This window comes from Bufo bufo, chromosome 6, assembly GCF_905171765.1.
Source record: "Bufo bufo chromosome 6, aBufBuf1.1, whole genome shotgun sequence".
NCBI classification, from domain to species: Eukaryota; Metazoa; Chordata; class Amphibia; order Anura; family Bufonidae; genus Bufo; species Bufo bufo.
The window spans coordinates 277,167,582-277,194,908 of record NC_053394.1 but is presented as its reverse complement, the minus strand read 5'-3'; the positions used below and the strand labels follow the sequence as shown (position 1 = coordinate 277,194,908).

The 27,327-nt window shown below is 44.0% G+C and overlaps 1 protein-coding gene across 4 annotated transcripts in view; it reads left to right on the top strand.

The window, feature by feature from the left end:
- The window catches only part of LOC121003737 (KAT8 regulatory NSL complex subunit 1-like), a 98,082-nt gene extending 73,786 nt beyond the window's left edge, over window positions 1–24,296 (top strand). For 3 of the 4 annotated variants that reach the window (XM_040435610.1, XM_040435611.1, XM_040435609.1), the window contains 13 exons: window positions 5,422–5,563; window positions 5,719–5,841; window positions 8,275–8,336; window positions 8,426–8,582; window positions 10,247–10,406; window positions 11,836–11,997; window positions 12,197–12,337; window positions 12,416–12,552; window positions 21,220–21,338; window positions 21,811–21,865; window positions 22,535–22,644; window positions 22,745–22,967; window positions 23,307–24,296. In XM_040435610.1, the coding sequence (XP_040291544.1) occupies window positions 5,422–5,563; window positions 5,719–5,841; window positions 8,275–8,336; window positions 8,426–8,582; window positions 10,247–10,406; window positions 11,836–11,997; window positions 12,197–12,337; window positions 12,416–12,552; window positions 21,220–21,338; window positions 21,811–21,865; window positions 22,535–22,644; window positions 22,745–22,967; window positions 23,307–23,510 (1,795 nt within the window). In that variant the 3' untranslated portion in view covers window positions 23,511–24,296. The remainder of the gene's footprint in view (window positions 1–5,421; window positions 5,564–5,718; window positions 5,842–8,274; window positions 8,337–8,425; window positions 8,583–10,246; window positions 10,407–11,835; window positions 11,998–12,196; window positions 12,338–12,415; window positions 12,553–21,219; window positions 21,339–21,810; window positions 21,866–22,534; window positions 22,645–22,744; window positions 22,968–23,306) is intronic. The other variant, XM_040435612.1, reaches the window with a different exon arrangement.
- Window positions 24,297–27,327: the final 3,031 nt, after the last annotated feature.

Here is a 27,327-nt window from a genome sequence, read left to right as displayed (position 1 = left end):
ATATATAATCAAGGAAAAAAGGCGGCACTGGTACAAAATCAGTTGGAGTTAGGGTGCACGTCCCAAGGGGAATAGGCTTCTTACCCCAATGTGTAGTTCCAGAAAAACGGGCGGCACCCCAAGAGATAAAAGAAAGTGAACCTTTATTCACCCAGGAGGTGCACCACCTGGGTGAATAAAGGTTCACTTTCTTATATATATATATATAGATATAGATATAGATAGATATATATATATATATATATATATATATATATATATATATATATATATACACACACACACACACACACACACACACACACACACACACACACACACACACACACACACACACACACACACACACACACACACACACACAGTCCTGATCAAAAGTTTAAGACCACTTGAAAAATGGCAAAAAAAAAATCATATTTAGCATGTCTGGATCTTAACAAGGTTCCAAGTAGAGCTTTAACATGCAACAAGAAGAAATGGGAGTGAGACAAAAAATTTTTTTGAGCATTCAATTTAATGAAAACAACAAATAAACTGAAACAGGCTGTTTTTCAGCTGATCAAAAGTTTAGGACCACACCTCCCAAAAAAAAAATAACCCCCCCCCCCCCCCCCAAAAAACAGAAATCCAACTTCCAAACATGAACTCAGTAATGAGTAGCTCCGCCGTTATTGTTTATCACTTTCAAAATTTGTTTCGGCATGCTTGATGCAAGCGTTTCCATGAGGTGAGTGGGAACATTTCTCCAAGTGGTGAAGACGGCCACACGAAGGCCATCTACTGTCTGGAACTGTTGTCCATTTTTGTAAACTTCCCTTGCCATCCATCCCCAAAGGTTCTCAATTGGATTTAGATCAGGGGAACACGCAGGATGGGCCAAAAGAGTGATGTTATTCTCCTGGAAGAAGTCCCTTGTCCTGCGGGCATTGTGTACTGTAGCATTGTCCTGTTGAAAAACCCAGTCGTTACCACACAGACGAGGGCCCTCAGTCATGAGGAATGCTCTCTGCAACATCTGGACATAGCCAGCGGCCGTTTGACGCCCCTGCACTTCCTAAAGCTCCATTGTTCCACTGAAGGAAAAAGCACCCCAGACCGTTATGGCGCCCCCTCCACTGTGGCGCATAGTAAACATCTCGGGTGGGATCTGCTTGTCATGCCAGTAACGTTGGAAACCTTCAGGACCATCAAGGTTAAATTTTTTCTCATCAGAGAATAAAACTTTCTTCCACCTTGAATGTCCCATGTTTGGTGCTCTCTTGCAAAGTCCAAACGAGCAGTTCTGTGGCGTTCAAGGAGACGAGGTCTTTGAAGAAGTTTTTTTGTTTTTGAAGCCCTTCAGTCTCAGATGCTGTCTGATGGTTATGGGTCTGCAGTCAGCACCAGTAAGGGCCTTAATTTGGGTCGAGGATCGTCCAGTATCTTGACGGACAGCCAATTGGATCCTCCGGCTCAGTGCTGATGAAATTTTTTTGGGTCTTCCACTTGACTTTTTTGTTCCATAACCCTCAGGATCATTTAAGAAATTCCAAATGACTGTCCTACTGCGTCCCACCTCAGCAGCGATGGCGCGCTGTGAGAGACCCTGCTTATGCAGTTCAACAACCCGACCACGTTCAAAAAGGGAGACATTTTTTGCCTTTGCCATCACAACGTGTGACTACCTGACAGAAAATGACAATGAATCCACATCTTTGCACGGATTTGGCCTTTTAAAGGCATGTGGTCCTAAAATTTGGATCAGCTGAAAAACGGCCTGTTTCAGTTTAATCATTATTTTCAATTAATTGAATGCTCAAAAAATGTTTTGTCTCACTCTCATTTCTTCTTGTTGCATGTTGAAGCTCTACTTGGAACCTTGTTTAGATCCAGCAATGTAAAATATGATTTTTTGCCATTTTTCAAGTGGTCTTAAACTTTTGATCAGGACTGATATATATAATATATATATATATATAATGTGTCATTCTAATCCTACCTGGAAAGATGAGCAGATAACTGCAGTAAAGTGCTCTGCACTGACCAAGAAGTGGCACCTAATGTTAGGCTTACTGGCAAGTGTGAAAACTGCAGGATTTTATGTCTTGTTTTTTATAGATATAGATATTGACATTTAAAATTCAAAATAAGATCACCAAAAATTCTTTAAAAAAAATGTTTAACATAAAAACATGATCTCAACACAGTCATGTAAGATGAATGTAAATGGTTAAGTTTCCATGATGGATTCTCCATGACATTGGATGTCACCTTCTTATCTTCCTCCCAGCGAGCGATTGTCCCCTGTTATCGGCTGCTTTATTTCCAAAAGGCTCCCTGCAATATCTTGATGTCTGCAGGCCTTTTCTCCTTAACACACCAGACGTCTCATCAGTAAGCCTATTTAAAGCCTGCTCTCCGATATCTTTCTATTATTTATTTTTTCCCCCAATCTTATTAGAAGTCATCCAGATGTCGCAGCCACTATTCAAATGAAAGGTTTTTATATGCACCATACCTGTCCCAGAAGTGCAGTACTTTCCTTGCTGTATACTGTTGATGAGTGGTATTTGGGCAGTCGGAAATATAGTTTGCACCGACCCCAATGACTGACCAGGTGTAGCAGAGCTGAGTGTCATAATGTGTTTGTGGTTTTTACATGGGACTGCATGTCAACCCTAATGCGTTCTCATGGCTAGCTTTGATGCACTAAAAGTCAGAGCTAAATGACACCATCAGCCCTGCTGCATTTCTCTTCTCTCTTCGGTGACCTGTGTCCTCCCAAAGGGGCTTAGTACGTTACATAGAAATATCGTCCCCCAGGATGCTTCAGGTGCAACATTGCCGTCTCGAAGGAATGCAGTATGGTAGTGAAATATAACTATGTAAAGCTGGTTATACAAAAAAGTTCTCTGTATTAAAGTGCCTGTACTGTCCTAGCTGTTCATCCTGAGCTGCCAGGTTCATGAACAGAATGATACGTGCCACAGTGAAGACCTTTTCCTCTACGCCTGCTCGCCCAGGTCATTGCATTGCTATATTTCTTAATATGACAAGCTTGGGCAGGGTTGTTATACTTGGAAGACATTATTTGCATGTAGTCTGTGCCCTTAGGGACGTGCGGAGCAGGAAGTGAGGAGGCAGCCATGCTTCATGCGTCGTAATCTTATTTCCTGTGTCCTCTATGGCTACCCCTGCTGATTTTGGAGTAGACATGGCTGCTGATTTAGCCCTCTCCATGGCAAAGGGTTAAATCTGCACCATAGATTCACATTTAAAGGGAAGCTGTCACCATGAAAATGTAAAGTAATCTGCAGGCAGCATGTTATAGAGCAGGAGGTGCTGAGCAGATTGATATAGTTTTATGGGAAAATATTCAGTATAATTTTATATTTTTTATATCTCTGCTCGTTCTGGGCTTTGAAGTTCAGGAGGCGGTCCCATCAGTGATTGACAGCTATCTCCGTATACACAGTCATAGAGGGGAGGCTGCTTGACTTCAAAGCCCAAAATGAGCAGAAATTTAAATGAATAAAATACAGTTTATCCTGAATCTTTTACTATAAACCTGCTCAGCTCCTCCTGCTCTATAACATGCTGCCTGCAGATTACACTGCATTTTCATGGTGACAGGTTCCGTGTAAAGTCAATTTACACTATGGATTTTTTATTTTTTTAGCAGCGTGTGGGAGAGATTTCTAAAATCTCATTCACATTACTATACAGCAGCGAGGCCCTCTGGGCAGATGTGCTGTGACGCTGGCCATGCACATTAGGCCCGCTCAGATGGTCCGTTTTTAAACGGCCGCGAGTTCCATATGCCGTTTGTAGGACGGCAGAGACAGTTGTCTCCAATGGCTTCCAGATCTGTGTTCCATGAGAAACAAAGTGTTAATTGCACCATTGCCGAGAATTTACTCTGCACCGATGAAGCGTTCCTTCTCAATAACTGCCTGCTCATCAGTGGAGGTGGGCATTTACATGCAGCGATCGCCTCCTCAGTATGCGGGCGAGGGATCGCTATTGGTTCCTTGTTTCTGGGCAGCAGATCACACTGAATGTTCTGCTGCCCAGACACCATTTTTGCAGCACAGCAGAATGGACTTACGGATGCAGACGGCTCACATTTTTTGTGGCCCCATTGAAATGAATGGGTCCACATCCGACCTGCAAAAAATTGTACAGTTGTGCGCATGGGGCCTATTGATGAATGTCATCCATACCCACAGATTTCAACCGTCTGATACATATGGGGGTCTTCCTGACACTAACCTTACAGCAGATGACAGGGGAGGCAAAGGCCCCTTTACACAGGCAGAGGGTCGGCCAGATAATCGCTGACCAGCGTTCATAGGAACACTCGTTAGCGATTATCTGGTGTTGATTACCCAATGTACGAGCGAAGTGCTTGTTCATCGGGTAATATGATCGTTTGTGCTGTCATCTAAATCATGATTTGCCGGCAGTAGAACATGCTCTGCTGCCGTCGAATAACAATTCTGTATGGGGACGAGCAATGGTATTAGCGATCCCTCCTCCCCGTACTGTGTCTCCTCCACTGACGGATCCGTCCAGATTTACAATGCAAGTCAATGGGAACGGATCCGTTTTTCACTGACACAATATGGTGCAATTGAAAACAAAAACAGTTTTGACTTAGACTTTTTTTTTTTTTTATAATGCAAACTGATCCGTTATTAACGGATACAAGCGTTTGCATTATTGGTGCGGATCCGTCTGTGCAGATACAAGACGGATCCGCACAAAACGCGAGAGTAAAAGTAGCCTAATTCTTAAATAGGCCCTGACCTTTTTGTGTTCCCTGCCCCCTCGCTCCAGTCCTCTGGTCTGCTGACCGTACAGTAAATCACATCTCTGGAGTGGGGGTGGTACAGGTAATGAGGGTGGAATGATCTTATCTACACAGAACCACCATGGCTTTTGTTTGTCTCCCGCCGGCAGTGCACAAAGCCTTTCTGGACACAATGTGTTTTTTTTTTTTCCTTTATTGCTGTTTGTGAGGAAGCTGGGCGACAATTGATACCATTCACCCAGCTTTCCGTGACTCCTGAGTGAAATATATAGCTAGTTATGCAGATGTTGTTGCCTCCATGTATAAATGTCTGTTGCTTGGAGCTGCCCTTTAAATTTCTTGGTGGCTTTCATTACTGATGAAATATCTGGTCAGATGTAAGCTTCTCCATTCATTGAGGCCGACTCTGCGGAGCAGCATTTGGTGTGGTAATGGCCCTGCTGCCGTGTTGCTCTGCAGCGCAGCGCAGTGCTGGTGCTGCAGGATGAGCAGGTGCTCTATGAATTAGTAATGACTTGTAATTCCCGGTTCCTTTTTTTTTTGGTTAAATATTTCCTCTATACGGTTCCACCTCGGAGCCTCCATCTTGAGTCCTAGTCCTGATGATTTTACTTCTTCTGTTCCTCCAGGAAGAGACGATGCGAGTGGGTTTGGGCTCAGGAACGAGCCGATGTGGTGAGTCGGTGGAACTGGCTGCAGGCTCACGTGTCTGACCTGGAGTACCGGATCCGGCAGCACACTGACTTCTACAGACAGCTGCGAGCAGGGAAGGTAAGCATGGGGAGTCACCTGGGACAGCACTTCTCTCTCGTCTGGTGACAGCCAGCGCCACGAGGTGTCATGGGACTGTCTTGTGTTCTGACTTGGCTTACCTGATCCTTTGCTGAAATATTAAGCATTATGTGCACCTTGTCTTCCGCTCACAGGGCCAGGTTGTCTTGGGAGATGCCAGTCCAGCAGAAAGTAACCCAGGGAATGCTCTACAAACTTCTCCTACAGATGCAAGAACAGCCGCCTGTGCATCCACTTCACCAGACCCTGAAAAAAAGGTGAAGAACCTGGCATACAAACGTGTGTTTTTCTATGTAAAGAGGGACTGTTGACTTTACAGTTGAATAACGAGCCCAGCAGCCATGTGGACAGCTCAGGGATTGGATAAGATCGTTCCAAGATACTGGGGAATTGCCTAAATAACCATTCCCTGATGTCATTTTATTATCAATATAAGGGCATCTGTCAGCAGATTTGTACCTATGAAACTGGCTGACCTGTTACATGTGCACTTGGCAGCTGAAGGCATCTGTGTTGGTCCCAGGTTCATATGTGCCCACATTGCTAAGAAATATGATGTTTTAATGTATGCAAATGAGCCTCTAGGAGCAACGGGGGCGTCGCTGTTACACTTACAGGCTCTCCTCTATCTCTGCAACTGCTCCGCCCTGTGCACTTTGACAGCGCCAGGCAGGGAAAACATGATCCTACCTGACCCTGTCATATAAAGTGGGGAGGGCACAGCACAGATTGCTGAGCCTCTAGGTGTAATGGCAACGCCCCTTTGCTCCTAATGGCTCATTAGCATATATTAACCCTTTCACCCCGGAGGTGTTTTGTTTTTTTCTTTTTGTGTTTTTGTTTTGCGCTCCCTGCCTTCCCAGAGCCATAACTTTATTTGCCTGTTCACATAGACAAATGAGGGCCTTCTGCGGGACAAGTTGTACTTTCCAACGCCACCATTTAATATTGCATATGATGTAGTGGGAAGCGGGAAAAAATTTCCAAATGGGGTGAAATTACAAAAAAAAAAAAGCAATTCCACCACAGTTTTACGGGTTTTAGATTTACAACATTCGATATGCGATAAAACTGACCAGTTACTTTTATTCTATAGGTCAGTACAAATCCGGCGATACCTTTTTTATATGTATAGTTTTTCTAGTGTTTTGATAGTGATAAAAAAAAAAAAAAAACTGGGGGGAAAAAATCCGTTTTTTTTTTATTTTACCCCTATAACTTTTTTTTGTAATTTTGTGTACGGAGCTGTATGGGGGCAAATTTTTTGCGGGGCGATCTGAACTTTTCTTCTATACCATTCTGGGGTGTGTATGACTTTTTGATCACTCTTTATTTATTTTTTTGTAGAAAATGAAGCGACCAAAAACGGCGAATTGTCTATTTGGACGCTTTTTTGGTGTTTGCCGTATGGGGAATATATTTTTATACTATGGGTGTTTTCGCATATCACGACACCCATGATATGTATTTTTATTTTATTTTTTTTATTGTGGGAAAAGGGGGGTGATTTTGAATTTAGTTTTTAATTTTTTTTATTTTATTTATTTATTTTTTACACTTTTTTTTATAGTTCCCATAGGGAACTATAACATGCAATCATTAGATTGCTATTATCATAGACTCCAATGCACTAGCATTGGAATCTATGATGATTTTACTCGTTTCCTATGGAGACCTATTACAGGCAAGGGCTCCATAGGAAATACTATGCAGCAGCCTCCTGTCATTAACAAAGACAGGGGCTGCTACACACACGCTCTGGCTCCTCCGATCGCTGCACGGGGGAGCCGGAACACCACCGGAAGCGCGCGCATCTGGTGTTTTAATGCGCTCAGATACCGTGGTCCGGATTGACCACGGCATCTGAGGGGTTAAATGTCCGCGATTGGCATTACTGCCGGTTGCGGACATGAGCCGCGGGCGCCATCTTTAAAGACCCGGGCAGCGCAGTACTATTACGGCGCTGGGGGTGAAGGGGTTAAAACCTAATTTTTCTCAGAAATGCCAACACAGGTCAGTCAGTTTCATAGGTACAAATCTGCTGACAGATGCCCTTTAGGTAGAGCAGGGATCACCAACTTGTGGCTGTCCAGTTGTTAAAAAACTACAACTCCCAGCGTGCCCTGACAAGCAACAAGCCTATAATTGTGGTTTTGCAACAGCTGGAGAGTCACAGGTTGGTGATTTCTAGTCTCTAGTTTCCACCACGTTTATTACTACACAAGTCTAGTTTGTCTTCTCCACATCACATTGGGGAGGGTCAGCTTGTGCTTCATCTTCGAATTCACCAAGATGCAGAGGAGCTTCTAAGTCACTTCACAAGCTGCTGCCTCAACTTGAGTGCTGAATGTTTTCTACCTGCAAACGGGCATATGTTACATCCCCATATAATGAGGGAAGCTTTTATTTTAGCTATTGTCATGCATCCTATAATCTGCTTTCTCACACCCCTCCCATCTGGTGTAATTACTGCAGCATATTTCCAGCAATCTTCTGGCAGCACAAGTGGTCAATGTAAAGTCACTGGTGCCTGCGCTTGGGCTCCCTCTGCTGGCAGTTTGAGAAATTTCAGGCACACATTGCATGATTCAATTCCATGTAACTGTGCGTGATTGTCTATATTATATTTCTTCATCCTTGCCTAGCTTGGAGTGCACGACCTTACCACTGTTCTGATTTATTCTCTGTAGGCTGACTTAGGAGCTGCAGAGGCTAAAATCTTACCGAAACCCATTAATGGAGTCGTTACAACGTGAGTATATAGTGTTTTTTGTTTTTCCAATTTACTACAGTGTGTGCATATAGACATTGATAACTGTGCATGTCACATCCTCCCAACAGGCTCCCGTCACGCTCTGAGCTGGAGGAGCAGACAACGGGTAAGCCCACAGCGGCCTCTGTGGACAACAGCTGTGTATGTGCAAGAACCAGACCAATCCTCCACTGTAAGAGAAGGAGGGTGGTGAGACCAGACAGGCTTCTACCCCTCCAAAGGAAGGTAAGGGTTAAATATGGCGATCTGTGTAGATCCTGAGGCAGACACTGGGATCCAGCCCTTAATAGTATTAGAAATGTTTTTTTCTAATTTCAGGGACCAAGCCAGGTATAGTGTCCACGTGAGGCCGATGCCAGGGCCCTCTGGTCTTGGAGTGGCCATGATGGCCTTAGTAAACATGCCCCTCTAACGGAAAAGGGAATTCCATTGATGTGTCAGCTTGCTCCCCCTAGTGGTAGACCACCTGGACATATAGTCTGCCAATAGACTTCACAATCTATTGACGTTTGTCTGCTATAAAATAAAATAAATAGATTTAAAATGATTTTTGGCATTAGAAGGTAGCCATTGGGTGGGATTTCTAAATGCTACATATGATGGGATCTTCAAAGATTTCTATGAGGCGCTTATCGATCCTGCAGTCTGGGCAGGTGTGGATAGATTGGTTGTTTCTTTGAGCTTCTAACACTCAGGACAAGCCCTGTCATTGTGCTGTATTAGGACATGGCGCCATCATATGGGGGCGCTCCTTTGTTAGAGTGGAGATCAACAGCAAAAAGTGGATTTTGCTCTGAATTACTTGGAGTGATTATTTTACATGCTCACCCATTGATTTTTATGGTAACCGTGTAATACATCATATATTATTTCAGTAGCTGGAGTAGCTGATCATCCCTGGGGTTGCATTTAGAAAGAGAGGACTATTACTAACTGCCCATATAATTTAAAGGGGTTGTCTCATCACAGACAATGGGGGCATATCGCTAGTTTATGTTCCCATTGTCTTATAGGTGCGGGGCCCACTGCCGGGACCCGCACCTATATCAAGAAGGGAGCCCCGCAAAGTGGTGGCTGGAGGACTCCTGTCTGCTGACCACCAAGTGCGGTCCTTATAGAAGTGAATGGGAGTGCACTGCATATGGCCGGCCACCGCTCCCATTCACTTTTATGGGCTGGACGGAAATAGCAGAGCCAGCGCTCGGCTATTTTTGTCTGCCCCATAGAAAGTGAATAGAGGGTGCATGCGCAGTGCGCCCTCCACCATTTTCGGGGATCCGTTCTCGATATAGGTATCGGACCCGCACCTATAAGACAATGGGGGCATATCCGAGCGAGAAAGCAGGAGATGTTCTTAAATGTCTGTTGCTGTTCTGCAGTGATGACATTGCGACTACCCGCAGGTCACCGCTGCAGCCCGTCACTGCTGATTGGCTGCTGGGTTCATGTGTGGTTAGTTTGCTTAGTTGCAACGTCATCACTGCAGGGCAGCGACAGAGGCTGACGGGAGCTCTGGAGCGGCAGCAGATTTTCCTGGGGAGTAACTTTTTGTAACACATCTTCACCTTTCTCTGTGACTTTAAAATGTCCTGGACAGCCCCTTTAAAATTAAAGGATTTTTATAAATCCACTGACACCCACTTGGCAGATAGTCAGTCCAAGGAATCCATTAAGTTGGATTTTAATCTATCTGACCGTATGGTTTCCATGTTGTAGTATAAATGTGAAATTCTTGGGCAACTTCCCTTCCAAGTGACTCAATAGCATAAAATAAGGGAAATGTATCGTTGTTTGCTGTGGGAAAACTGGATGTTTATCGCCCTCTGCTGGTTCTCAGGTGTTAATGTTAGTATTGTTGTTTTTTTATTTTTTTATTGCCATCTGCACAGGTTCAACGCAGTGTTCCCCGGCCCTGTGAGATCTCCTCATCGTGTGTAATGTGTGCCACTTACCCAGGGGTGTCAAGCCAATTTCCATACAGTGATCCACTGTCTGAACGCCTGACCCTTCTGGATCCAGCTGTGCATCCTGTACTCTCCTTTCCAGCTGGTAAGTGTGAGATTACTGTCTTGTGTGGGCAGACTATGCAGATGTGGCATACTGTGGGAATTACACTGCAGTTTCATAAAATGGGCGACAACTAAGCATAAGTTATAATGAGGCATTCTGGGTGCTGACATACTGAGCAGAGCCGACATCCTATAATGTAGTGCTCTCTCCATTGCATTCTGGCAACAAAAGACTGAATGAACAATGGGCTAAAGGATGATGGGAGTCCTGAGACCAAACAAGTTGAATCCTGAAAGTATCACATGAATAGATTTTAAGACTTTCTAGTAGGGGTGCACCGAAATGAGAATTCTGGTCCGAAACCGAAAATTCTGGATGCCCTTGACCGAAAACCGAAACTGCCTTTTTGCCCAAATACTTTTAAAATACTTTTTTTTAAATGATTTTATTACTAATTATTTTTCATGAATTTAATAAATCATATTATATATGGAGAGGGGGATCTGTGGGTGGCTCTGTTATGGAGAGGGGGATCTGTGGGTGGCGCTCTTATGGAGAGGGGGATCTGTGGGTGGCTCTGTTATGGAGAGGGGGATCTGTGGGTGGCTCTGTTATGGAGAGGGGGATCTGTGGGTGGCGCTGTTATGGAGAGGGGGATCTGTGGGTGGCGCTGTTATGGAAAGGGGGATCTGTGGGTGGCGCTGTTATGGAGAGGGGGATCTGTGGGTGGCGCTGTTATGGAGAGGGGGATCTGTGGGTGGCTCTGTTATGGAGAGGGGGATCTGTGGGTGGCTCTGTTATGGAGAGGGGGATCTGTGGGTGGCGCTGTTATGGAGGGGGGGATATGTGCACTGTTATGGGCATAACAGTGCACAGATCCCCCCTCCCCATAGCAGTGCCATAACAGCCCCTGCCCTGCTGCTCACAGCATCACTCACTGCATCTTTATTTTACCTTACAATCGTGACGCTCCAGTAACAACTCTGCAGGCAGAGCGGAGGGCGGCGTAACGTCACTTACTCACGTGACGCACCTGCTCCGCCCACTTTATGAATGAAGGAGGCGGAGAAGGCGCGTCACGTGAGTAAGTGACGTTACGCCGCCCTCCGCTCTGCCTGCAGAGTTGTTACTGGAGCGTCACGATTGTAAGGTAAAATAAAGATGCAGTGACTTAAAGTAAACCGCCCGCCCGCAGATGGTGAGCTACTTGGTGGGTGACAAATCCCACACCCCATATTTTCGGCCGATATTTTCGGCTGCCGGAATTTCGGTGCACCCCTACTTTCTAGGTGAAAACTAGAAATGATGTTTAAAAGGGAAGCAGTTGACCATAACTAAGAACTGTAAGACACTACTGGAAGGATATGCTGGCATTTGTAGTTCCCCATTGCCAGAGATTGCGACTGCTCTATATAGCTATAATATGCCCTACACAGAATTTAGCAGCTGTTGTGTCTTCCTCCCACAGATGTCCCAGTTGGTCTACAACTTCACTCTCTTCTTCGCTCCCACAACAAAATGGACAGGCTAAAATCCAGCAAAAAGTTAAAACAGCGTCCCCAAAATCAAGTCCTTACCACCCCCGATGGTCCTCGTACAGACAGAACACCTGGGATTTTCCATCCTCACAGTAAGTCTGATGTGACCTTCCCCTCATATGTTTTTCTTTAGGACAAGGCTCTGTATGAGATGGCTCTCCAGTTGTTGTGAAACTCCAACTCCCAGCATCTCCTGCCAACAGTTGGAGAATCACTACTTTCAGACCTGACCTTTTATTATGCTTCCTGTCCCTGGTGGTGTGTAATCAGATTTCTTCCTTCCAATTTCAGGACTAACTGTCCATAGGCCTTCTTCAGAGAACCTCTTGAAACAGCACTTGGAATCCTTACCACGCACCTTAAAGTGTGAGCGAATGTCCATCCCCATTACCCACAACAAGAAGAGGCATTATAGTCCCTTGGAAAGAGATGGTAAGGTTGGCCATCCAGTGCCTCAGTTATCTGTGTTCACAGTCTCTGGCCTCTAATTCTCTTGTTGTGCTTTTTCAGCAGCAAGACATGAGTTGGAGAGCGGTAGGTCCAGTCCTGCTGCCGAAAGCTTTTCCAGCCTGTCTCACACACCTTTATCTCGGCAACAGTCAACTTCATCTGAAGGGACTTCGGCATCGCTCAGTGCTGCTGCTGCGGTATGAAATGTCTTCATTTGATTTTCGGTAACCATATTCACTCTGAAATGATCTGTCGAGCAAGTTTTTGAATCCTCTGTTGTGCTTATTGGATAGGGGTATACAGTCCGAGCCCCATTATATGCCCAGTCTGTGATGATATTTAAAGCCTTATTCACACATCAGTGATTTGGTCAGAGATTTCCATTGGTTATTAAACTAGGAGCGGAAGCTATACATAGATAAGGTGTAAGTGGAAGATTTCCTTCCCGACAATTGCCCGCTCATCAGTGAAGGAGACTGATGCATTTACATGCAGCGATCTCTACAGTATGAGGAGCGATCACTAATGCCATCGCTCGTCCCCATACAGAATCATTACTTGTCGGCATCAGAGCGTGATTAGACAGCAAACGTTTCTTTAGTCCGCATAACAAATATGATTGCCCGATGAAGGGGTAATCGGTGTCACATTTACGCAGGCAGATCATAGCTAACGAACGTTCCTATGGACGCTTGTTAGCAATGATCTGACCGACCCTCTGCCGGTCTAATACAGCCCTAACTGATCCATGTTAGTGTCTAGGTTGCTGTGGTGTTGCTCTGCACAGACTCCAGATATGCTTACCCTGTTCTGGTTAAAGGCGTTGGCCACTTTCTGGTTACTGTTGACCAAGTTGTCTGTGAGATGATTATATGTTACTTAGGCTACTTTCACACAGGGACCTCCGGCGGGCTGTTCCGTCGGGTGAACAGCCTGTCGGATCCGTCCTGCTGCTAGCGAACGTGTGCCCCCGGACTGCCGCTCCGTCCCCATTGACTATAATGGGGGAGGCACGGCGAGAGGCTGCCGGAATAAATGTCGGACATGTCGTAGTTTTATTCCGGCAGCCTCTCGCCGTGCCTCCACCGGAACTCCGCCCCCGCCCCCATTATAGTCAATGGGGACGGAGCGGCAGGACGGATCCGACAGGCTGTTCACCCGCGGGAACAGCCTGCCGGAGGTCCCTGCCGCTAGTGTGAAAGTAGCCTTACCAATGTAGCGTTTGTTAAAATTCTGCACCATTTTGTATATTTTATAAGATATGCTCCCCTGTAGGGGTGGGCGATATGGCCTAAAATCTATATTGCAATATAATTTTAAGCATGTGTGATATATATCGCGATATATTCTATTTATTTATATTTTTTATTTTTACTTTTTATTTAATAACTATTAGCCTCCTTAGGGGCTAGAATCCTTGTCCTACTCACCCTAATAGAGCTCTATTAGGGTGAATAGGACTTCACACTCTCCCTGCTGCCCTGTGCATAGTGCACACAGCAGCAGGGAGGTGACCATGGCAGCCAGGGCTTCAGTAGCGTCCTGGCTGCCATGGTAACCGATCGGAGCCACGCGATTACACTGCTGGGGCTCCGGTCAGAAGCTACCACCCTGGGGCCACTGCCACCAATGATTTAATCGTGTGGGAGGGGGGAGGGGGGGGAGGCCCTCAATTAATGTAATACTTCGAAGAGGGGGAGTAGAAGGGAGGGGCTGTGGCCACTGCGCCACCAATGAATATAGTTAATGTGCCCGAATACAAACGTAGCTGCCTGCATATGCTGGCCATATCCCATACCTGACCTCTATTACTGCGCGCTGTGATCCGCCGCAATTAATCCCTCAGGCTACGTTTGTATTCAGTCCCTCCCCTCCTCTCTGTTCTCATTGGTGGCGCAGTGGCCACAGTCCCTCCCCTCCTCCTCCTAGTCTGTTCTTATTGGTGGTCAGCGGCAGCCGCACACACTGGGGAGGGAGGGACTCTCTCCTTCTCCACTGTGCCGGCTCAGGAGAACATGGTGAGTGCCGAGAGCGGCGCATGTCATGTTCTACTGCGATATGGCGATATAAACAAAATCTCTATCGTTGGCCAGATTTATATTGCATATTGTCTATATCGCCCACCCCTACTCCCCTGTTTACAAAGTATTTTGTGCTTTCCACACAGAGGTCCTGTCCATAAAATGGCCGCTGATGGAAGGTCATGTGATCAGACAAAGCACCTCCATGTGATGCTTCCTCCATTCAAACACACTGCACCTGCACTAAACTCCCAAAGAACAAGTGCAGACGGCAGGTGCAGTGTATTTGAATAGGGGAGACATCACATGGAGATGGATCTGCCTGGTCACATGACCCTACATCAGCGGCCATCTTATGGACAGGACCTCTGTGTGGACCGCACAAAATACTTTGTAAACAAGTAAGCATATCTTAAAATATAGAAAATAGTGGAGAATTTCAACAAAGACTATATTGATAAAAAGTGGCCAACCCCTTTAACCCCTCTTTATTTGTAATCTGCACAATTTATACACCCAATTTTAAAATATGTTAAGATATCTTATGGCAAAGGAGGTGTCATATTCACCAGAGCAGAATGACAGAAAGAGCAGCCGTCATGTGGAGGAACACATATATGTGTCGTGTGAACTTAACTTGCAGGCAATATTAAATATCTGCTTCTGATCTGTAGGCAGCATGTTATAGAGCAGGAAGAGCTGAGCAGATTGGTTTACAGTGTTGTGGGAAAAGATTTAGTAAAACTTGTAATTTATACATTTATATATCTGACCTTTCTGTGCTTAAGAGTCCAGTGGGTGATTCTACTCAGTGATTGACCGCGATCACTATGCACACTTGTAAAGTGAAGGCTACCCGTCACTGGGTAGGACCGCCCACTGGACTCCTAAGCATGTATAAATCTGCTCTGCTCCTCCTGCTCTATAACATGATGTATGTAGATCAGACACCATGTTTAATGTGACAGGTTCCCTTTATTTTTATGCTGCTTCCTCGTTTTCATGTCTCCAGGAAATGTTAGTTGTCCAGAAAGATATGCAAATACTGCAGAGACTATAATGGATACTGTGTAATGCTACATATAGGATATATGGCTGTCCTGCTAGCTTCCACTGGTGGAGTTTACAGGAGTTGGACCCCCGTCTCATTGCTGAGTGAGCTGCTGAAAAAAGGGATTGTCCTAATAGGATAACACCCATTAAAGGGAACTTGTGACATTGAACATGGCGTCGAGCTAAAGGCAAGCACCTTATAGAGCAGGAGGAGCTGAGCAGATTAATATATAGTTTTATGGTAAAAGGTTAAGTATAACTTGTGTTTATTCATTTAAATTCCTGCTGATTCTGGGCTTTGATGTCAAGCAGGCGGAGCTATCAGTGATCGACAACGCTTTCTTTATACACAGTAATAGAGGGAAGCCTGTCAATCACTTATAGCCCGCCTTCTTGACTTCAAGGCCCAGAATGAGCAGGAATTCAAATCAATGAAATCTAACTTAGGCTACATGTACACGACCGTATGTGGGTTTTTTTTTGTGGGGTTTTTTTTGTGTTTTTTTTTTATTTGTTTTTTTTTTCGCGGATCCATTGTAACAATGCCTAAAACGCACAAGAATAGGACATGTTCTATTTTATTTATTTTTTTGTGGCGCTACAGAACGGACATACTGATGCAGACAGTACACGGTGTGCTGTCCGCATTTTTTTCTGACCTATTGAAATGAATAGGTCTGCATCCTATCCGCAAAAAAAAACGTAACGGACACGGAAACCAACGTTCATGTGCATGTAGCCTTATACTGAACATTTTCCCATGAAACTATACATCACTCTGCTCAGCTCTTCCTGCTCTATAACATGCTGCCTGCAGATCACGTTGTATTTTCATGGTTGCAGGTTTCCTTTAAATGTGTCAGGAATAGATATTGTTTGGCCGATATCATTACACTGTGTGATGTCTATCATGTAAAATGAAGGACCTGCACCTGATTGTCAATGCAGGATTAGTTGGCAGAAATCTGAGGAACTTCTGCTCCTTTTAAAACCACCCCACCCCCCAGAAAATGCATAATTGAAATTGATGTGTCGTCTAATGTGCTGAGGACCGACAGGGATTGATCCCTGAGAAATACAGGGTGCTGACCCACTGCGTGCCTTTTATTGGGTGCAGTCCATTCATGTAAATGTTTCCCTGTCTCTGGACTGTAAGCCCCATGGTAGCATTCTGGAGTACAGCATGGCATGAGGATGATATTGCCCTCTGCTGGCCAAAATGCAGAACTTTTGTGAGCTGCAGATGTTTCCCTGTCGCTCACATAGTCATTCTACAAGTGCCTTTTTATATATATTTTTTTTGCTAATGTGTAAGGGACAGGGATATGGAACATTTGCTTTCTAATATACTTTGAAAACGTTTATTTATAGTAGAAGACTTGGTCTGAAATGTTGCTAAGGGACACCCGTCTTCCTAACAGCGCAGTGCTGCACCAACTAGGAAGATGGGGAGCCGGGCTGGGGTCTGGCCTCACTGCTCCCTCATATAGTGAGGACCATACAGTCATAACTAGATTAAAGGGAACCTGTCATCAACTTTATGCTGACCTCACTGAGGATAGCATAAATTTGTGACAGAAATGCTGATGTCAGCGATGTGTCACTTGTGAGGTAAAAGTAAGTGGTTTCCCAGAACCAGCATCATAATCATTGGAGCCCAGGCCTTGAGAAGAGTCAAATCTACCTGAGAAGAGTCCTGGTTATTCATAATCTCCTGCTCTCCCCGTCCATCTGCTGATGATTGGCAGTTCTCTCCTGGAGACAAAGGGAGAAGACTAGGTAGAAGCCGGTCAGTCATCAGTAGATAGGAGGGCAGGAATTCATGAATAACCATGACTCTTCTCAGGTGGCCGGGACTCTTCTCCAGGCCCAGTCTGTAGATGTTGGTTCTCGGCAACCACTTACTTTTAACTTGTAAATGACAGACCGCTGAAATAAACTCGCCTGTCTCTACATTATACTGCTGTTAGTATGGGCAGCACAAAGGTGATGACAGGTTCCCTTTAAATATACATTCATACAGTGGGGGAAATAATTATTTGACCCCTCACTGATTTTGTAAGTTTGTCCAATGACAAAGAAATGAAAAGTCTCAGAACAGTATCATTTCAATGGTAGGTTTATTGTAACAGTGGCAGATAGCACATCAAAAGGAAAATCGAAAAAATAACTTTAAATAAAAGATAGCAACTGATTTGCATTTCATTGAGTGAAATAAGTATTTGAACCCCTACCAACCATTAAGAGTTCTGGCTCCCACAGAGTGGTTAGACACTTCTACTCAATTAGTCACCCTCATTAAGGACACCTGTCTTAACTAGTCACCTGTATAAAAGACACCTGTCCACAGAATCAATCAATCAAGCAGACTCCAAACTCTCCAACATGGGAAAGACCAAAGAGCTGTCCAAGGATGTCGGAGACAAAATTGTAGACCTGCACAAGGCTGGAATGGGCTACAAAACCATTAGCAAGAAGCTGGCAGAGAAGGTGACAACTGTTGGTGCGATTGTTCGAAAATGGAAGGAGCACAAAATGACCATCAATCGACCTCGCTCTGGGGCTCCACGCAAGATCTCACCTCGTGGGGTGTCAATGGTTCTGAGAAAGGTGAAAAAGCATCCTAGAACTACACGGGAGGAGTTAGTTAATGACCTCAAATTAGCAGGGACCACAGTCACCAAGAAAACCATTGGAAACACATTACACCGCAATGGATTAAAATCCTGCAGGGCTCGCAAGGTCCCCCTGCTCAGGAAGGCACATGTGCAGGCCCGTCTGAAGTTTGCCAATGAACACCTGAATGATTCAGAGAGTGACTGGGAGAAGGTGCTGTGGTCTGATGAGACCAAAATAGAGCTCTTTGGCATTAACTCAACTCGCTGTGTTTGGAGGAAGAAAAATGCTGCCTATGACCCCCAAAACACCGTCCCCACCGTCAAGCATGGGGGTGGAAACATTTTGCTTTGGGGGTGTTTTTCTGCTAAGGGCACAGGACAACTTATTCGCATAAACGGGAAAATGGACGGAGCCATGTATCGTGAAATCCTGAGCGACAACCTCCTTCCCTCTGCCAGGAAACTGAAAATGGGTCGTGGATGGGTGTTCCAGCACGACAATGACCCAAAACATACAGCAAAGGCAACAAAGGAGTGGCTCAAGAAGAAGCACATTAAGGTCATGGAGTGGCCTAGTCAGTCTCCGGACCTTAATCCAATCGAAAACCTATGGAGGGAGCTCAAGCTCAGAGTTGCACAGAGACAGCCTCGAAACCTTAGGGATTTAGAGATGATCTGCAAAGAGGAGTGGACCAACATTCCTCCTAAAATGTGCGCAAACTTGGTCATCAATTACAAGAAACGTTTGACCTCTGTGCTTGCAAACAAGGGTTTTTCCACCAAGTATTAAGTCTTTTTTTGTTAGAGGGTTCAAATACTTATTTCACTCAATGAAATGCAAATCAGTTGCTATCTTTTATTTAAAGTTATTTTTTCGATTTTCCTTTTGATGTGCTATCTGCCACTGTTACAATAAACCTACCATTGAAATGATACTGTTCTGAGACTTTTCATTTCTTTGTCATTGGACAAACTTACAAAATCAGTGAGGGGTCAAATAATTATTTCCCCCACTGTATATAAATAGATGTCTTCACTATGTTACTTCTCACTGATTAACCAGCCACCGGGAGTTAAAGGGGTTGTCTCACTTCAGCAAATAGCATTTATCATGTAGAGGAAGTTAATACAAGGCACTCACCAATGTATTGTGATTGTCCATTTTGCTTCCTTTGCTGGTTGGATTGATTTTTCCATCACATTATACACTGCTCGTTTCCATGGTTACGACCACCCTCAATCCATCAGTAGTGGCCGTGCTTGCATAATAGGAAAAAGCACCAGCATATGTGAGCTCCTATGGTCTTAGCTCCCAGAGAGGCCAGCACTTTTTTCTACAGTTTGCAAGCACGGCCACTGCTGATGGATTGCAGGGTGATTGTACCCATGGAAACAAGCCGTGTATAACGGGATGGAAAAAGGAGTCTAGCCAACAAAGGAAGCAAAATGGATAATAACAATATATTATTAAGTGACTTGTATTAACTTTCTCTACATGATAAGTGCCACTTGCTAAAATGAGACATCCCCTTTATTTTATTAAAAAATTGTTTTTATTGGGGTTTTAAAGGTACATAACAACAAAAATGAGAAATCCCCTTTAAGCCTGACCGATCTAGTAAAATAACTTCCTCCTGCGATATATATATATAGGAAGACAGTTGTTCCTTAGCAACAGCTCTGAAAAAGATTACTGCTATGTAACATTTCAGCCCAAGTTTTCTACTATAAATAAATATTTTCCCTAAATAAAGTATATTAGAAAAAAATGTTCCCTATCGCTGTCCCTACACATTAGCAAAATAAAAAATAGGTAAGTATTAAGTACTAGTTAAGTATAGTAAATGTCTAAGATGCACAATTGAGGGCAGCAGCTTAAATCATATGGTGTTAAGCTGCATTAGAATGTATGTAAAGTTGGATTTTGACTTGTAAGGAGCCACTTCCAAGAGGTGGAGCTGGCGAAATGGTTCTCTTTCTTAGGAGGTAACTCTGTGCATATTAGTTTCCCATGGAGCATTGCCAATAAGTCTCCATACCCAGGAGTACTTACAGTAAGTATTACTATTGATGACCGACTCCCAGGACCCCCACCGATCAGCTGTTAGAAGAGGCAGTGCGCTCCATGAGTGTCGCAGCTTCTTCCTAGGCTAGTGACATCACTGTACATCGGTCACATGACCTAGTTCAAGTTGACTTGAATGGGGCTCAGCTGCAGTAACAAACACAGCCACTATATGAAGTACGGCGCTGTGCTTGGAAAGCTGCCAGGAGCCCACAGAGCTCTGTAGAGAGCAGCAGCCCCCTGAAACAGCTGATCAGCGGGGTTTCCGGGACTGGGACCCCTGTCATTACCCGGATAACCCCTTTTAAGGAGACTTAGCACCCTGCCTAAGTGTATAGCCCAAAACGTTCTTTAATATTAGGAGAGGTGGACATATATATATCATATATGTGGATCTAACTACATTTTACTTTTCATACTAATTTATATATTTTATTTTATTTGGGTATTGCATTATTTATGCATTTTATGTTTGGGATTTTAAGTTGATATGTATTTGATATGTACCAGAATAAATAAGGATTTTATACATTAATTTAAATCTGACCAAATCATCCCAATTATACCAGATGTTGAGTGCCTGCCTATTATATTGTTAAGATTTCTCCTTTTTAGTGACTGGGTGAGTCACTCAAGTCAGAGCACCATTTCTACGGTGATAGTCGGTGAGCCACTATAAATATTCTTTCATCAGCATAAGAAAAGGGAATGTATACTCGCCATACGACTGCAGAGGTTTGCTCCATGCTATAATTGATGTTGGCACACTGCAGTATGTGGTCTTGTTCGGGGCTGTGCCAGCAGTCTGACGACTTTGCAAGCTTGCATTATAAAACCCATTAATTTTGCTAAGCAAGAATAGAAATTCCAGTTATAATTCATATAACCTGAAGAGTTTGGGGATTTGAAGAGTGTGTCACCAGATCGTCCTCCATTGGTTTGGGATCTATGAGATTCCCTATTAACTGTAAGCTAATGGGTGTATTTGCATCAGAGACTCTCATTAATCCCCCCTGCCAAATCTGCCTGTAATTTAGGACATTGCATTTGATGCTCCTTTTTGCCACCTTTGTTCTTGTATTAAATCTCTCTCCTAATACCCCACAGGCTGCCAGGAGGCGACGGATGGAGACTTCCTACGACATTGACAACATTGTCATACCCATGTCTGTGGCAGCCACCACCAGAGTAGAAAGACTTCAATACAAAGAGATCCTCACTCCCAGGTATATACATCTATTATGGATATGTTATAGACTGTATACCTTCACCCCAACAATATGTAAAGGGGTCATTCAGAAAAGACATGATTGATTATAAAAACATGGCTGCTTTCTTCCAACAGCACCACACCAGTCTACAGGTTGTGTATGGTATTGCAGCGCTGCGATGTTCACATCAGTGGAGTTGAGCTGTAATACCAGGCTCAACTCATGAACAGGGGCTGTTTCTAGAAGAAAGCAGCCATGGTTTTTCTACTCCTGTCACCATATCAATTACACCCTGTAAAAGATGCCCTTATAAACATTACTACAGACATGAGATGAGGCCTCTAACACATGCCACTTGGCTGATCCTTGGAATTGCATCTTCTTCCAGCATCTTCTAACTTGCACTGCTGGATTTTGTTGTTCTTCATTGTACTAGAAATCATATTGGGTAAAGTGAGTTTAACCCATTTTCACTTTGATTTCATAGCTGGCGTGTCGTGAAGATCACCCCACTGATGAATGCAGATGAAGATTTAGAAGGGGTAAGTGCTTTCATTAGAGGTCCTGCAGGTGAAAGCAGTTTTATTGAACGGGTGCCGCATGCTCAGCTTCTGTCTATATGTCCTAGACCAAGTAGGTCATAGGGATTTCATAAGGAGGGGGGTGGTCCCTTGCCCAGGATCCACTCTACTACCTAGTGTAAAGTTCTGCTGAAAATGGTCTCTCTCTCTCGTGGACCCATCATGTCCAAGTTGGATGGCCGTTCTTTTGAATATAGAAATTGGGGAATAATTTGCAAACCTTTTTATGCCACTTTGTGGAGTAAAAATGTCGCACGACCCCGTTTTTGAAACTTTTTAATATTGAGCTTACATTTTCGTGCCAGACTTGACACTTAGGAGTGTCCAGGGACATCGACCCCAACCGATTTACCAACATTTCTGCCTAAATCAGGCGTACATGTTGGCGAATAACTACTCCAGCCAGGGACTGGATTGTTTTTTCCACTATGCACACGAATTGCTGAAGGTGCGCCTAATCAATGATGAGGCGCACGCCCTGTAATAAATGATGGGCATCTTCCAGCAGCAGTGCCAGGGCAAAGTTTTACTATGAAATGGGTTTGTTGTGATCAGACAACTCCTTTAAATATATGTATTACGGTTCTAAGGCTTCGAGATACACACAGACTTACTGTTGTTTCCTTTCAGCTGGAAGATCTCTCAGACGCTGCGTATACGGCATTGCATGCAACGTGTGAGGAGACGGAGAGAGCACGATGGGCCAGCAGCAGTATCCTGCCACAGCGTCGAGGAAGCAGGTACTTTTTTATTGCTCTGATGCCTTAGTGGAGAGCAGTAATGTACTATTCTGTAGTCAATGTACCACAGTGGGGTAACACTTTTTTATTTTTATCCCAGGACTCATAGAACATCTGAAAGCTCCATGACCCTTCAATATTCACAGCCTCTCACACCACAGCCACCCTCCCCTGACACAAGTAGCTGGCAGGCCTTGCAAGACTTTTCTCCACTCAGCCCCGATGTCCTATCAGCCCCTCCTACACCGACTTCAAGAGACACCCCGCGTCTTATGTCCGAGGAGACACAGAGTTCAGTGTCAGACTCAGGGTTCGAGGAGACGGTAAGTACTTTCAAGGGTTAATTATGAGAGAACTTGTAGATGATTCATACATCCTATGGGGCAATGCTGATTCATGTCAATGGTGCCAAGGTCTTCTAGGACGGTGGACTGAATCCTACAGCTCTCTACCTGTTGTAAAGTTATAATATGCCCTGACACCCTGCAGATCTCTGCACCCTCTTATTTACCCCCTCGGCATGCACTGTCTTACACTACATATGCCAAGAGCTTATATGGCATTTGTAATATGCCTTCTGGTTCCCTTTATTTAGAAATGACTGTATACTAGAGCTGCCACTCCCTTCCTTGTTGCTTACCATTTTTTCTTCTTCCTTTCAGATCGTACAGCCGTGGGAGAGACGACATTTCCCCCTTCCTTATCAACCCAAACAGGATCTTGTGGGAACCAGTGAGCCAACAGACTGGGGAGGGCCTCGTCCTCCACGTAGATCTTCCTGCAGCTCCAAAACTGCCAAAGATACAGAGGGACACCCATCCTCGCCGCCCTGCCCTTCGCCCAGACCCCGACCCCTCCACAGATAAAGAGGAGGCGGGGTTGTGACGAAAGCGTTAAATGGGGGGTGGGGGAGGGAAAGAAAAATTATATATATATATATGAACCCGACAAGACAATTTGGTTTAAAGAGGAATCCGTTTGATATTCAAACTTTATCCCAGGAGCAGAACGCCAATTTCACAGTTTTTAGTGAATTTAAGAACTTTAGATACCTGTTCATTCTTGTCTCCCATTGTGTTTTCTTTACTCTTCTTCCTTTTTCTCAGTTTCTTTTAATCAAGAGACGTTCTAAGTGTGACACTGTGTATGTAACCCGCTGCTGTAACTCTCTGTGCACAAGGCAAGTAACAGAGGTGTAGTCACTAGAGTCTATCACACTTATCTCCCATTGTCTGGGTAAAGTAAGCTTTTTAAATGGTGTGTTCCTGCTGGTTGGCTGGAGAGATCAGAGTTAAAGGGGGTAGATGCATGTTAAATGTAAAGGGGTTGTGTCACTAAATGTGGCCATACACATTAGATAGAAGTTACGTCATCTGGTGAAAGATCTGTTCGCACATGTGGCCATACACATTTGAGTCCGAATTGGCTCTTACTGTTCAAATTGCCCATACATGTTCAGTGATTCTTAGCAAAGAACGAAAGATCTTTCTGAGAAGAAAATTATTTTGTTCACAAACAATCATTTATATGACAAAAGATTTTTCGCCCTGTTAGATGAAAATATTAACAGAAACATGTGACCATCAAAATGCAGTGCAGTCTGCAAGCAGCATGTGAGGCTTCGTTCACATCACCGTTCAGCCTTTCTGTTCTCCTGCGGAGAAGGCACATAACTGAGTCAAACGGAGCCTAAGGGCCCCATAGACTATAATGGGGTCCGTTATGTTTCCGCTCAGAAGATGATTTTGAAGCGGAGACAAAAGTTGTGCGCGCAGGACATTTGTCTCCGGTTCAAAATCATCTGAGCGGAAACTTAACGGACCCCATTATAGTCTATGGGGTCCTTAGGCTCCGTTTGGCTCAGTTATGTGCCTTCTCCGTCCTTTCCATTCCCCTGCTCCTAAACGGAGCAGGAGAACGGAAAGGCTGAACGGTGATGTGAATGAAGCCTTATAGAACAGGAGGAGCTGAGCAGATTGATATATAGTTTTATGGGAAAAGATTCAGTACAACTTATAATTTATACATTTATATTCCTGCTTATTCTGGGCTTTGAAGTCAAGGAGGCTACAGAGAGCTTACAGAGATGGCTGTCAATCATTGATAGGACCGCCTCCTTGACTTCAAAGACTAGAATGAGCAGGAATTCAAATTAATGAAATACAACTTATACTGAATCTATTCCCATAAAACTAAATGTCAATCTGCTCAGCTCCTCCTGCTCTATAGCATGATACCCCCATACATCATTTTTAACATGACAGGTTCACTTTAAACACAGCCAAATGACAATAGTCTGTCATCAGTCGGTTAAAACTGGCCATACATTTGACATAATGATCGGCCGCATTGCAGCTGCTCAGTCGTCCATGGGATCATTTATACAAACAATCCCACCTACTGAACTGGCCAACCAGGGAGTCCGTTATTTATAAAAACTGACTCCCTGGGGCTTGAGCACAATGGCAATTGATCGGCTAAATTCAGCTGATCATGCCATCAACATGCAATTTCGGATGATGACTGGCTGTAGTTTTCCAGCACAGCGTATTACATTTTCAGCAGACAAGAGTCTACTGACGGCCATCGTGAACAATCGTTCTCACTAGTTTGTCACAAAATCTACCATTCCGGCCAAATTTAATGTTGTGTATATATGTCTACCTTTAGGCTAGTTTTACATCTGTGACAGTCCTGTCTGGCAGACTGTTCCGACCTAGAATTCCCAGGAACCGGCCGGACAAAAAAAAACGTTGCGTACAGCATTTTTTGTCCAACCGATACCCAAAATATTTGCTGGGTAGTGGGCAGATTTTTGCCGGACCCCATTATAGTCAGTGGAGTCTGACGGGCAGGCAGCAGTATCCGGCAATGCCGAATCCAGATAATCCGGGAGGCTGTTCTATACCAGGACAGCCTCAGGTATGAGGTATTTAAAGTGTATGGCTACCTTAAGGTGAATAATGGCCTATCACAATGTCCGACTGCTAGAAAAAATGGCAGTGCCACACAGGCTCTTTTCCTCCAGTGCCATATGGTCGGCAATTTGCTGTCGGCCACTTTGTTCTAGTTGTTATGAAAGTTACCATTTTCAAATCTCCACCATCATCGATAGTGACATGCTATATATGTCTTACGTGCAACAACCCTTTTAACCCCAAGTCACTTCAGTATATTCCTTAAGTTGTAGCACTTACTGCTGTTAAAGGATGAATTTGTTAATCAAGACACTTCAGACCTATAATCATCGTCTCTAATGGCATCAGATTGATATGATCCCCATAGATAATGGCAGAAGAACACAAAGATTTGTGAATTATTTTTTTTCCATGTAAACATGATTGGCCAATGTACACGTCCTGTGTTGACCATGACTGATCACTGGGTACAAATCATGTTTTATCTTTACAAAATCCTAAATAAAATAGACATTTACCTATGTGTAGCAATTGTGACCTTGCTCGCCGTTATCCAACTGCCCTGTGTGTTGTAAACCTTGTCCATAACATCGTGACCTCATCATTCCTGTCCCCTGATGTCACAAGGATGGCATTTGATGCTGTGGTGTTTATATTCCAGCTGGCATTTGGACAATAGCAAGCACAATAGAAATACGGGTGAATATCTTATTTTATTTCATGTATTTTTGTAAATTGAGAATTCCTCATCCGGAAACTTAGAAAACAATCTGCTTCTTTTCCCAGAAACGATGACGCCATTGTCAGTAGGCTATGTCTGGTATTGCATTTGCATGAAATAGGCTGTTGCAATAACAGACACAGCCAATGGCCAAGAGTGGGGCTGTTTCTGTAATAGTAGATCTTTTTTCTACTCCCACAACTCCCTTAACACCACCCGATTCGCCAGCCAGCCTTTTTTTTTGTGTGTTAGCATGTATCCAATTTGAGTTGAGCGATGACCAGACATGGCCACCTCTCCACTAGAAATGGGGACCGGGACTCTCCCTCTGTATTCTTGGGCATCCCAGGTGTTGCACTCCCACTTCTGTGACTTTTATATAGTGTGATAAAAGTTAATAAATCTTCAAAATCCACATTTACAATGCACATAAACCCAAAATGTGTCATCACTAGGATCTGTTCTGATGCATTCCTTGGTTCTGGAACACTCCACGTTACCAATATGTTTATTGATGATGCGAGACAGGAATTTAAAATACCCTGTAGTAATGCTAGAGCCAGATTGTTATTTCTTTATAGTAGCTGACTAGTAAAGGGAAGTTCAGGTTGTTAGGAGTTAATGAATAGTGTTTTTGTTCTGAAATTCCATGTATGCCATTATAGCTTGTTCCAGTCTACCATTTTTCCCTCCAGAACATATCAAATACATACATGTTATCTGCACATATTAAACTTTATTTGGCGTCTATGTTGCATGTTTAAATCTGTTTCTCTCAGTTCCACTGTTGTCCTGAAATTATTGGTTTAAAAAAATCAACTTTGTCTGCATTTGCAAGGCTAAATATGCAATGGTCATTCAAAGATCGCCATGGTTACAGAATGTCACCCCCTTCTTGACTGTGGCCTCCACTTTTGCAAACTGTCACCTGATCCTCTTTGTACACAGTGGGTTATAACAGATCCTGTATTTATCACCTGCTTCTTGTTTAGTTGTAAATATTTTTTTTCCCTGTCCTTTATTTTTTTATGTAACTTTTTTTTT